This window comes from Delphinapterus leucas, chromosome 16 (assembly GCF_059928025.1).
Source record: "Delphinapterus leucas isolate spDelLeu-1000000601 "Yukka" chromosome 16, BTC_Dleu_Yukka2, whole genome shotgun sequence".
Lineage (NCBI taxonomy): Eukaryota > Metazoa > Chordata > Mammalia > Artiodactyla > Monodontidae > Delphinapterus > Delphinapterus leucas.
Window position 1 is genome coordinate 25,590,428 of NC_143144.1, and position 13,045 is coordinate 25,603,472.

Here is a 13,045-nt window from a genome sequence, read left to right on the forward strand (position 1 = left end):
TGACTCCTGGCGAGGTTGGTAACGAGCACTGCAGCAAGCCTTCCAAGCCCCTCTGCCCCTTCCCCAGGGTCCTCCCGCCCTTAAGGGAAAGGGAAAGGCTTGGCAGAGCAGAGGTCTCTGAAATGCTGCCCTCCCCCTCCGCCCCCCAACGCACTATCTATGGCTGACTGTTCTGATTGGCTGGTGCCTGAGCACGCAGGTTACGAAATACAGTGTTTCCAATACTGTTCCTGGCTAGAGCTGTAAGTCACATGACTGTTGCCCAAATCTGCTTGTCATGACTCCTCAGACACATCAAAGCCAAGCAGGGGTGCATTTCTGAGGACCTGGGGTTGGGGAGTAATGCAAATGCAGCTGCCTGAGGAAATAAGGAAAACACTGGGGTTCCCCACCAGACCCCACTGACCTAAGAGCAATGGCCCTTTCCTTCTCAGGCACCCACCCAAGCCAGGCACACGTATAACCCCAAGGTAGAGGGGCTGTGGCCCAAGTACCCACCAGAAGAAAGCCAGGGATCCCGATTGGACTGCGGGTCTCCAATGGGGACCGAGATGGTGGGCATCCCGATCAGAGAGCGGGGTAAGAGTGTGGCTTGACGTGAGGCGGCCAGAGAGAACTCGTCCCTGACAACACAGACGGGCTTCCCGGTGAGATCTGTGAAGGGATAGAGGCTGTGTGAAGGGGGGCCTGAGTGGACCCCAGGAACTCCGGGGGGCTGGGAGGAGGCTGGGGAGCAGGGGCTGCACTTGGCCCACTTCCTCCAGTAACCACAAGCCCAGAGATGGCGAGAGCTGGGAGGGCCTCTGTAACCACTGTGACCTTACCCCTGGGGACACTTAGAATGGCAGCGAAAGGATGTGCTCAGGGTCACGCAGTGAGTCAGGCAGAGATAAGACAGGAGCCCGGGCTTCCTGAGACCCTAGTCCTGGGGTCCTTTCGGTGTTCTACGACAGGGCAGTGAAGTGCAGGTGTGAGCACAGAGGCAGGCAGCTTAAAGAAGAGGATGTGGGGACGGGGGCATTAAGCCACAGTTTGTGACGAGAGGGGCCTGGGCTCAAATCACAGGGAGCGAGACCCTCTGGATAAAACTTCATGCCATCTGTCAGGCTTCCAGGGCTGAGTGCGTGGCAGCCTGGAGGTGGTAAGAGACATTTACACGTGAGGACCCTCCAGTCTAAGGTTTGTGTGATGTTATAGCATCATTAGTTAAGCTTTGGGGAACAGCCTGGTTAGGACTTACCGTGGGTGCTCACTCTGTCTTCCCGAACACTTTCCTTTGGTGCCAGGACCCCTCATTCTCCTGGGTCCTCCTGGCTCACCAGCCGCTCGGCTACTGCTTCTTATTCATCTCCTCAACCCCTTAGCCTTGGGGTCCCCAGGCTCATGCCAGGTTCTCCTCCCCCACATCTACATGGTCCCCTGATGATCCCATCCAGCACGTCACTTCAAATACCACCCCCATCTGAGCGGCTCTCACGTTGGCATCTCTGCCCCAGATGGACCTGACTGCCTACTCGATACCTCCTCTCGGACTTCTAAGAGGCATTGCACACGTTGCATCTCCCACGTCCCAGACTGAACCCCTGACCTTCCCCACCCTCCACTGGCCCCTTCTGTGGGCTTCCCTGTCTCAGCCAGTGCAACTCCAGTTTTCCAGTTACTCAGGCCAAACACCTGGGAGTCAGGCTACCTCCTCTCCCGTCTCGTACTCTGTTTTGAATCTATCAGCAAATCCCGTTGGCCTTACCTTCTGTATATCTCTAGAGCAGGGACACTAACTCTTCCACTGCTACCTCCCCGGTCCAAGCCACCATCCATTCAAAAGCCAGTAGATCCCTTCTGCTACCTCTTTGCTCTCAACCTTCCAGTGACTCCCACCTGACTCAGTGAGATGGCTGAAGGGTGACCACGGTGAGCTCCAAGGCCCACGCGTTGTGGGCCCAGCTGCCTCTCTGATGCATCTCCTTTCTCTCCCCTCCTGACTCTGCTCCAGGCACACTGACTTCCTTGCTGTTTCTCCAACAGAGCCAGGATGCTCTTGCCTCAGGGCCTCTGTCCTTGCTGTTCCCTCTGCCTGGGACACTCTTCCCCCTGAGATCCACACGGGTCATGCCCTGTCTTCCTTTATCCTTTGCTCAAATGTCATGCTGTTGGTCAGGCCTCCCCGTATAGCCTTGGCACTTACCACATCTGACACCTTATCTATTTCCTATTCTTTCCCACCAAAGAGTCGGCTCCGTGAGGGCAGGCACTGTCTGTCTAGCTCACTCTCATAACCCCAGGACCTAAAACACTGCTCGACCCATAGTTCACACTCATTAGATATTTGGTGGATGAATAGCTGAGTGGATGAAATGGCCTGAGTTAGACAAGAGAGTGCAGCTCTGCAGGAGAACATTCATCCCTTTCTCTGATTTGTAAAATGGGAGAATCGGCAATGACGTAAATCCCGTAGGGCTAGGCAGTCTGCCCTTGGACCCCCGCACCCTGCCCCTGTCTCAGGTCGTGTCTTGGCTCGGCCAAGCGCGGGCTGGGTCCTCCCTTTCCCTTTCCAGCACGCCCTCCCCTGTCCCCACCTCCGGCCAGGCTCTGGCCTGCCCCAGCCCTACCTTGGATGTGGGTCACATGCTGGGGATGGGGGTGGTGCCGGGAGAAGAAGGAGTGATGGCTGAGGTGACTGAAGCGGTGGGCACCGGGAGTTTGGGGCTTGGAGGTCCTCAGTGCCTCTCGGATCACCTTGAAATCCACAATCCCTGGGATCATCAGTTCTTTCTGTGGCCCGCCGTCTGCGTGGCTCCTTGGCCTGCACCCTGACTTCTTCTCGGGTTTTGGCTCAGTCCTTGGCCTGAAGGAGAGGGTCAGGGAGAAGCAAATGGAGCCCCCCGGCAGTGGTGCCCACCTGAGCTTATTAGAATCCATCCCTGAGATGCTCTGAAGTCTGGTTTCTGGGATTTCATCGCCACCCCCGTGACACCAAAGCTGAGCCTCCCCCAGGATCCTTTCCCAGCCATGCCATCCGGCCCCAGGGACCCTTCTGTCTTCCTAAGATGCCTGAGCAGGGAGCCAGGACCCCAGTTTTCTCTCAGAAACCATTTCTAAAGCCAGAAAGAGAAGCCATAGACCCACCTACTCATCCAAATACCTGGACTGGAGCAAAGGTACATTATATACACCTCCAGGGCCAGGGGGCTGACCCTAGCATGGGCCTCTCCCCAAGCCAAACTGTTGGCAGCCCAAGAGAAGCCAGCTATAGGCTGTCATCCTCCCCCCTTGCCCTCAGGGGCAGTTTTGGCCCAGACTCAGCGTCCAGGGGCTGAAGCTGGCGCCAAGGCCAGACTAGGCCAGCGAGTCCTTGTCCCGTGGGGGCCCCTCCCGGGAGATGCAGAGGTGACAGGGAGGCTGTCAGGGCTGCGTCGCTGCAGGGAAGCCTCAAGCTCTTGCTTCGCTTCGCTGGAGACAAGCGTCTCAGGTTCTCTGTCCTCCACCCGCACCCCTTCCCTCTCCTGAGGACGCTGTGCTTCTGCCCCCGGAGGAGGCGATGGAGTAGGTCCAGCGAGGATCCAAAGGTGGGCTGCTGTCCGCCAGGGGCCTGGTGGGACCACCTGCCTGCTCACTGTCTGCTTTCCCTTCTGGTGGTCCTGGCTGAAGGGAGTCCCTCTGGAGGCGTATAGATGGACTCTGGATATGCTAAGCAAGGCGTTTTGCCCCAGGAACCTCTGCGGATCTCGCTGACCAGGCCCCTGAGTTTCCTGTTCCGTCCTCGATTCGCCTCTAAGGGGTCTGGGACTTAAAGAAATAAAGCAAACCTTCTCTGAAAGTCGCTGTTAGCTGGCCCTCGCTACCCCCAACTAACAGAAGTCAGCCCCTGAAAACCCCTGGAATTTCTGTGCTCCTGACCCCTGCCTGTGACTCTCTCCCTACGCAGGAGGGGCCCTGCTTGTGACTTTGCTAACTCAGGCCTGAGAACCCACTGGGGGCCTGGCTGATGGCAGTGGAAGGTGATCTCCACTTGGACCCTCAGTTTGTTGAGTTCCTTTGTCTTCCGCCCACCCCGGCCCCCTCCACCTCCTTGGTCAGCAGGGAAGGCATTTGGGACCTTACCTCGTCAGTGGATGCTCTGCCAATTGGGTCCTCACTTCCGTAGCCATTGTAGGGCCTCTAACAGAGTAAGGACCGGTGAATTTAATACTAGTGTTGAAGATGGATAACAGGAACTCTTGTTGACTGGTAGTAGGAGTGTAAACCGGAACAGACTTTAGGGGAAAAAATTGGCAATATCTTATAAAATTGAACATTTGCATGCCATATCACCCAGCAATTCCTCTCCCAGAAATATACCCCAGAGAAACTCTTACAGATATGCAAAGGGGGCTATGTGTAAGAATATTCAAACCAACATTGTTCAAATTAGCAAAAACCTGGTGACAATCTAAATGTCCAGTGGCAGAAGAATAGATAAATATGCTGTGGTCCATTCAGACGATTGAACGTTATATTGCAACGACAATGAACGAACCACAGCTACACGCATCAACATAGATGAATCTTACAAATGTGATGCTAAGTCCAGGAAAGCAAGTTGCAGGAGACCATATGGCCTGAGATGCTTTTTAAAGATAAAGTTCAGGGCTTCCCTGGTGGCGCAGTGGTTGAGAGTCCGCCTGCCGATGCGGGGGACACGGGTTCGTGCCCTGGTCCAGGAGGATCCCACATGCTGCGGAGTGGCTGGGCCCATGAGCCATGGCTGCTGAGCCTGTGCGTCCAGAGCCTGTGCTCCGCAACGGGAGAGGCCACAACAGTGAGAAGCCCGCGTACCGCAAAAAAAAAAAAAAATAATAATAATAAAGATAAAGTTCAAAAGCAAGCAAAATTAGAGGACTTCCCTGGTGGCGCAGTGGTTAAGGATCCACCTTCCAATGCAGGGGACGCAGGTTCGACCCCTGTTCAGGGAACTAGATCCCACATGCATGCCGCAACTAAGAGAATGCATGCCAAAACTAAGGAGCCAGTGAACCGCAACTAAGGAGCCCACTGGCCTCAAATAAAGAGTACACGTGCTGCAACTAAGGAGCCGGCGAGCTAAAACTAAGGAGCCTGCCTACTGCAACTAAGAGCCGGCACAACCAAAATTAAAAAAGAAAGAAAGAAAGAAAGAAAGAAAGAAAAAGCAAGGAAAATTATCATAAACGTGATAAAACAAGAAAAAAAAGCAATGAACGCTAAACACAAAATTCAGATAGAGGCTATTTCTGGGGGCAGGTGGGAAGGGGAGGGGGGGAGGAGAGGAGCAAATATGATGTGTTGATGGTGGTATTCTAGTTCTTGGTTTGAGAAGTGCATTTACTGGTGATGACATGAATGAAAGATAATAGGTGTTAAAGCCAAGAATTGTGATTAATCTAAATCTATGGATCTGTACATATAGTGCTGGGGTTGCAGGTGCCAAGGATGGGGTTGAAGCAGGAAATCAGTGCATTCTGAGAATTAACCATCTGAGTCATAGAATCTGCAAGGGACCCCAGAGATCGCCCAGGGCCAGCCTTCCATCAGGTTAGGGTGGAGGGGAGCAGACAGCACTGCCTGAGATCGGGTAAGAGGAGAGACTTGGAGATCAAACAGCAAGGAGCCAGGCATCCTGACTCAAAGTCTCCTGATCTTTGCCTACAGAGAAAATCAGTTGGCAGGGCTTCCTTTGAAGGAAGTTTGGACATCCTTAGTGATGGGGGCTAGGCTCTAGAGCACTTAGATGCTGCAGGGTTGAGGACAGGGCATTGGGATGCCCCATACCCACCTGCCTACAGGAAAAAGACTCGATAGAACAGAGACTTTTAAATACTTTTGACTGTGACCATAGTAAGAAACTCATTTTTACATCATAACCCAATTCACGCACACAAGTGTGCATGCATTTGTGTGTGTGTGTGAAACTGAAGCAATTCTTACCCTTGTTATATATGATGCATACTGATAGTTTCATCCTATTTTTTGTTTTCATTTTGTCAGTGTTAGATGCAAACTATTAAATTGATTTTATAAGCCACTAATGGGTCATAGCCCACAGCTGCTGTGAAGAGGTCAACAGAGCCTCTAGCGGGCCAGGCCTGCCTTTTCCAGAGCAAGCCAGGCCGGGGCCCCACTGAATCTGACCCTGACCTTCCTTCCCTCTCTCCCTGGGCCCCCAGCTGGCCAGGCACAAGGGGCCTGATGACACCAATGCAGAGACAGAACTTCCCTTTTCCCCTCTTGGCCCCTCTGGGTCCTCCCCCAGGCCCTGGGCTGTCTGGAGTGCCCATTTCCTGCCCTGTGGAGATCCCTGGACTCACGGAGGAAAGTGGCCGCTATAGCATGTGGGTGAGTAGCCCTTGCTGCCCCAGCAGGAAAGAGCAAAAGGACGCATCAACGGAAAGGCTCGTCAGTTCTGTGGGTAAGCCTGTCGCTTTGTGACTGCATGAGCCAGTGGTTGCTAGGTTACCTCTGCCCCACAACTCCAGAAGCCCGGCACCCCTCTCCTCACCCCCATCCAGCTTCTCTTACCCTTCCTGGAGGGTCAGGAAGGCTCGCTCTAGGACCTGCTTGCCTCCCTCCAAGCTCCCTTTCTATCTCCCATTCAGCGCTTTCAATGGGGACCAAGGGAGAAAATGAGAATCAGGGGCTGGTTTCAGCCAGCGAGCATCAGGCAGAGAGAGAAAACCTGGCAAAAAGTTTGGTTGGGCTGGGTGCCAGCTCTGTCAGCCTGACCGGGCTGTCTGCCACCACGGAGGGGGTCTGTCTCCATGCGTCCTATTTCTGGGGATTGATTCGCAGAGAGCTGTCTCTTAGATGGAGAGGAGGAGGCCGCCAACAGGATCCAAAGCATCCCTGCAGCCCTACTCTACGCAGGTTAGCTGGGTGGGAGGACCCTGGGCTTTCAGTTCGGCAGGAGTTTCCATGGGATTCTGACACTCCCTAGATGTGCCACCTTGAGTAAGTCGTCTGTACTGCCAGAGGTGTGGAACAGTGGTAAGAATACTTGGTTCCAATTCCAGCTCTACTTCCTAGCTATGAGGCCTCAGACAATTCACCTGATGTCTCCGAGCCTCAGTTCCTCTGTCTTTGAAATGGAGATGATACTTGCACTTATTCTCACGGGAGTTTTGAGATTGCATGACGTAATACACATGAAAGTGTTTAGAATAGTGCTTGGCACCAAGTATGATAACTTATGTTATTACCCTCTCTGAGCCAATAAAATGGGGTACCCTCACCTACTGCTCAGGTTGTTCTGAAGGACAAACAAACTAATAGAAGCGAAGCACCTAGTCATATGCCTGGTGCACAAGAGATGCTCAAAAGTGGTAATAATAATCACTGTGATTGGTATCTTTTTTTTTTTTAATTGAAGTATAGATGATCTGTAATTGGTATCTTGGTGGAGGGGAGATGGAGGGGGATGGGATGGGTCCTGAGCCTGAGAACTACCATGGGTAGTTTACTTTGTTTCTTTGAGGCTCAACTTGGACTGCTGAAACAGGGGACCGGGATAATCCTTTGTCCACAGGGCTGACGTGAGATCAGAGGCTGTGAGGGGTGTACACAGAGTCTGTAAACAATGCAAGGGTTTGCAGACGATGCTTGGTGCTGTCCTAGGAGTGAGGCTGCTGGGCCTCAAAATGGATGGGGGTGGGCCTAGTCGAGGGTCTTCCTTCTCGGCACCCCTGGCTTCATATCAGTGGCCCAAGGCTTCTAGACTCTGTGTCCTCTGCTGGGGAGGAAGAGCAGGAAGGAGGATAGCTAGAGGCAAACCCAAGTTCTTCAGAAGTTCTGCCCCTCCCCACTGAGGGGTGGGGATGCAAAGCACTGCAGTGCCCCATTCGGGGCGGGGTGGGGGGGCCTCTGAGCTTGGCCTTGCCTCCAGTGCTTTTCCATCCACACGGGTCAGAATGTTCTCCCTTCAGGCTCTGGCTTCTCCTGGGCTTGTCTCTGCAGGAATGAGGTGACCCCTTTGAAACCATTCTGAAAGCCCCGCTCTTGCATGCTTCTGGGAATCCTGATGGCTACTATGACAAATAAGACTGTATTTGAAAGGAAAGAGCTTTCTTCCCTCCTGCCAGCCCCGCTGTGCTGCTTTCAGCTCACCTGGGGGATTTCCCACAATGTGACCTGACTCAGCCGAGAATAAAACCCACTCATCCTCCCCTTGCACTTCTTTCCCCTACCACTGTGTTGTTTAAAACTGAACACCGGGTCTCCGTGCAGATTGCAGCTTTGGGATTGAAGGGGGTATCGTATGGAATGCCCTCAACACTGGTTTATAAGGTTTATGAGAGGAGACCCTTCTGACTGCTCTTTACGGAGCGTCAAAAAGAGGAGAGAGATTCTGTCTGCCTGTAAATGGTTTGAAGTACAGTCCTCCTGCTGGGATGCCTCAGTTATAAGAGGAGCACTATAAAATTTTGTGGAATACTTCTTATGTGCCAGGCACTGTGCTAATCCTTTTTTTTTTTTTTTTTTTTTTTTTTGCGGTACGCAGGCCTCTCACTGTTGCGGCCTCTCCCGTTGCAGAGCACAGGCTCCGGGCGCGCAGGCTCAGCGGCCATGGCTCACAGGCCCAGCCGCTCCGCAGCATGTGGGATCTTCCGGGGCATGAACCTGCGTCCCCTGCATCGGCAGGCGGACTCTCAACCACCGCGCCACGAGGGAAGCCCCAAAATGCAGTCTTTTGATGGAGAGAAATTTCTCATTTTAACTTAGCCCAGTTGATGAATTTTGTCCTTAGTGATGAATGGAGTTTGTGTCCTACTTAAGAGCTCTTTGCCTACCCAAAGTTATGAAGATATTTTTCATATTATTTTCTAGAAAGTTTACTATCTTACTTTTCACATTTAGAGCTATGATCAGTCTGGAATTGCTTTTTGTGTAAGGTGTAAGATAGGCGTCAAGAGCCATATTTTTCCCCCTACAAATATCTATTTGACCAGCACCATTTTTAAAAACACTGTCTTTGACTTGCTTCTCTCTGGTATCACCTTTATCAAAATTCAAGTGTCCATGTATGTGTGGGTCTGTCTCTGGACTCGTTCTTTTCGAGCGCACTATGGGTCTAGCATTCTGCCAATACTACACTCTCTTAGTAACTGTAGTTTTAAATACATCTTGATATCTAGTGGTATAAAACTTCATTGGAGAAAACTATTTTTTTTCTCCATTCTCAATACTTCTGACCCCAGATGTATGGGGTTTTTCCCACACTGAGCATTTCCCCATTTCAGCAGGAACCAACTGGGTGTCCTACAAGTTTAACTTAATTCTGACACTGTCTGCCTGAAGACAGCATCAGACCCCACAGGTTAAGGGCCCAGTCCCATAAGGTTGCCCCCATTTCAGAAACTGAGCGTCCCGCTGAAACTAAGTTCCCTTACTGAGTTGATGATTAATCTCTCAATCCAAAACTTTATTCCCTTTCTTGTTCTCTCTGACCTCAATCCTGTGCTAACTGAACACTCATCGACCAGGGTCAGATGACTAAAACTGCTGTTGTCGATAACACGATAACATCGTTAATGTACTCAGGTTGCTACTATAGATATCATCATTAACGAACAAACTCAGATTGTTTCTCCAGGGCAAGGTGAGATAACAGGCCCTTGAGCCATGGACCACCTGGCCAGAGAATCCAAAACCAGAGACATCCTGAGCCCCGGAACCTGAGTGTCAGAGAGATGTTACCTGATGATGGTTAATCCCCGCCTCTTTGTTCTTACCCTTCAAAACATCCCTCACTCAAAGACCAAATGGAGTGGACACGAGACTTGTCTCCCACTCCCTTGCTGGGTGTGATGCAATAAAACCCTTACTTTGCCGCCAACACCCGCTGTCAGAATTTGGCTTTCTGTGGCCGCAGGCACGTGAGCCCTTGTTGGTAACAACACCAGTCGCAAGTCCAAGTTGTCATCTGTATTTCTTTTTTTTTTTTTAACATCTTTATTGGGGTATAATTGCTTTACAATGGTGTGTTAGTTTCTGCTTTATAACAAAGTGAATCAGTTATACATATACATGTGTTCCCATATCTCTTCCCTCTTGCGTCTCCCTCCCTCCCACCCTCCCTATCCCACCCCTCCAGGCGGTCACAAAGCACCGAGCTGATATCCCTGTGCTATGCGGCTGCTTCCCACTAGCTATCTACCTTACGTTTGGTAGTGTATATATGTCTATGCCTCTCTCTCGCTTTGTGTCATCTGTATTTCTGACTGACCAGTGTTAAATTAGGGCTCTCACGATCCCCTCCTCAGGTTTGAAAGTTTGCTAGAATGGCTCACAATGCTCAGGTAAATATTTACCTATGTTTACAGTTTATTGTAAAGGGTTATTATAAAGGATACAGATGAACAGCCAGATGGAGAGGTACCTAGAGCAAGATCCCGTGTACAGGAGCATCTGTCCCTTTGGAACTGGGGTGTACCACTCCCAACATGTGGACCTCTCACCAACCTGGAAGCTCTTCAAACACCATCCTTCTGGGGTTTCGTGGAGGTTTCAATAGGTAAGGGTGATTGATTAAATCATTGGCCATTGGTGATAGAGTCTACCACCAGCCCCAGGTCAGGGGGTTAGGGCTGAAAGGTTCCCCTGGCAACCAAATATTACCTCAGTAACATAGTCAGGTGTGTGATTGAAAGAACCAGTTATGAATAACAAAAGTCACCTTTAGCTGTCTCATCACTTAGGAAATTCCAAGGGTTTTAGGAGCTAGGAATGAAGATGAAGACTAAATGGATACCTATTTCTTATGATAAATCACAATATTGCAGATTTCCAGCCTTGTCTTTTAAGGTTGTCCTTACTCTTCTAGTTCCTTTGCCTTTCCATACAAATTTTAGAATAATTTATCTGCATCTACAAAAATTTTTGATGGGATTTTGTTTTTTTTAACTGATTTATTTTTCCTACCGGTTTTTTTGAGATATGATTGACATACAGCACAGTACAAGTTTAAGGTGTACAACATAATGATTTGACTTACATACATCATGAAATGATTATCACAATGAGTTTAGTGAACATCCATCATCTCATACAGATACAAAATATAAGAAATAGAAAAAAAATATTTTTTCCTTGTGATGAGAACCCTCAGGATTTACTTTCTTAACAATTTTCATATATAACATACAGCAGCGTGAATTATATTTATCATGTTGTACCATACATCCCTAGTACTTATTTATACGCTGTATTATCCTGGTATTATTTCCCATCAATGTACAGGAGAAAATCCTGTGATCACATGCCCTTTATCTCACCTGTTGTCTCTTCTGCTTCATACATGAGATTTTGGATTGTGGCCAGTATCACTGGGTGCTTTGATGAGAGCTGGCTGCTCTGAAAGTTGAGTCTCTGCCAGGCTCTTGGGGTTTACCTGCCATGGCATTGCCTGTGCCTCTATTGTCCTGAAGTCTGTGTGACTAGCCTTCTGATGATCTTTTAGAGAATAAAGGAGGAAAGAAAGAGGCGTGACTAACGACCCCACATGGCTCCTCCACCCCTCCTGTCTCCCCTAGGATGGTCAGTTACCTGGTAACGTGTCATCTGAACAGGACTCACAGCTCTGGAGCTGGCAGCTATAGACTGGTCTAAGTCAGCAGTCAGGAAGCTTACCCAACGTGGAAAAGCAGGCATCAGAGAAGAGAGAATAAGTCTGAGCTCTCCAGAAAGATCTAAGATCATGGCACCAGACAAGTTTCCTACATTCATCCCTTTTCGACTTACATGTCCCTTCTTTGACTCCCATCCCAAGTTCTCCCCTCATACTCTCTTTGAATACCCAATAATTCTTACAATCTCATGTATCTCTTCTGCAAGCCTGTCAGCTCCAAGAGGTTAGAGGCCACATCTATCTTGTTTATCACCAAGCATAGGGCCTTGCTCTGCATGGTGGTTACATGGGTATATTTGTTTTGTACTAATTCATCAAACTCCTGGTGCAATGCCTCATGCCCAATAAATATTCATTGAATGAATGAATAGATGAAACAGAGTCTAAGGTAGTTATTCTTCGTATTCACCCCTTACATGCCTGAGTCCTCGCCTCAGAAGTCCTACCCACTGTATGCTAGTATTTGTCAACAAAACAGCTCTAGTGACAGGGAGCTCTCTACTGCCCAAGGTTGCCTGTCCATTTTCTGTGTAGTCCTGTTGGCTAGAAAGTTCTTCTTAATATTGAACTAAAATATATCTCCTTGAAGCTTCCAGTCAATATTCTTGATTTATTCTTACAGTCACGTAAATCAAGCCTCGGCCCTCTTTGTGATGACAACTCTGTAAGAGCCCATGGCATGTTATGCAACTCTAAGTAACTCCACATGACTAGGGAAACCAGAAATCCCAGATGGCGCAACACAGCCCAGGTTATTACGCCTGCAGTCCCAGAAAACTTATTAGTTATGTCCTCAGTCTCAAAAGTGTCCCAGATTGGATGATTAATTACATAGTTACTCTAATGATGCCTGGGGTATAAAGTCTGAGGGTGAGGTAGAGATGGGGGAGATGAAGGCAGAGAGAGGCAGGGGCTGATCATAAGGGGCCTTGTGGACCAAGTTCAAGAAGAACATTCAATTAACTGGGCCTTGTCTGGTACCTTCCCTTGGAGGGCATCCTCTCCAGATATGATCTAATTCACAGACAGATCAGTACATCCATTGATAGATGATTATTGCTATGGATTATCATTTATGGACGACATCAGGTAAGCGCTTTTCAAACAGCCTGGGGTGTGGCCCGGGCAATCTCTGCTGACCCTTGTTCATGTATTTTCTGTAACTGATTCTCCGCCACTAAGGCTTGGTTTTGACTTGTTTTTATAGTTGTGAGGTTGTTTCCAGAGACAACATTGAGCAATCCCCTCAGGACCTTTTGCTGTCAACCGGAGACTTTGTAAGACGTCCCCGGGGGGATGTAGCCAGGATCAGAAGCAGGCCTATAGCGATAAACAACTTGCTTTAAAGGACTGAAATGATTTGTATATTGGAGGGACTGGTAAGGATATTTGACCAAAACGAGTTTTTAA

At 49.7% G+C, this 13,045-nt stretch overlaps 1 protein-coding gene across 1 annotated transcript in view; it reads right to left on the bottom strand.

Moving 5' to 3' along the window:
* Positions 1–13,045, bottom strand: part of TBATA (thymus, brain and testes associated) — a 29,791-nt gene that overhangs the window by 7,690 nt on the left and 9,056 nt on the right. Inside the window, exons 2-4 of the mRNA XM_089897343.1 lie at positions 3,607–3,811; positions 2,610–2,845; positions 499–654 (exon numbers count right to left, since the gene is read on the bottom strand). Coding sequence (XP_089753469.1) covers positions 499–654; positions 2,610–2,845; positions 3,607–3,811 — 597 coding nt within the window. The remainder of the gene's footprint in view (positions 1–498; positions 655–2,609; positions 2,846–3,606; positions 3,812–13,045) is intronic.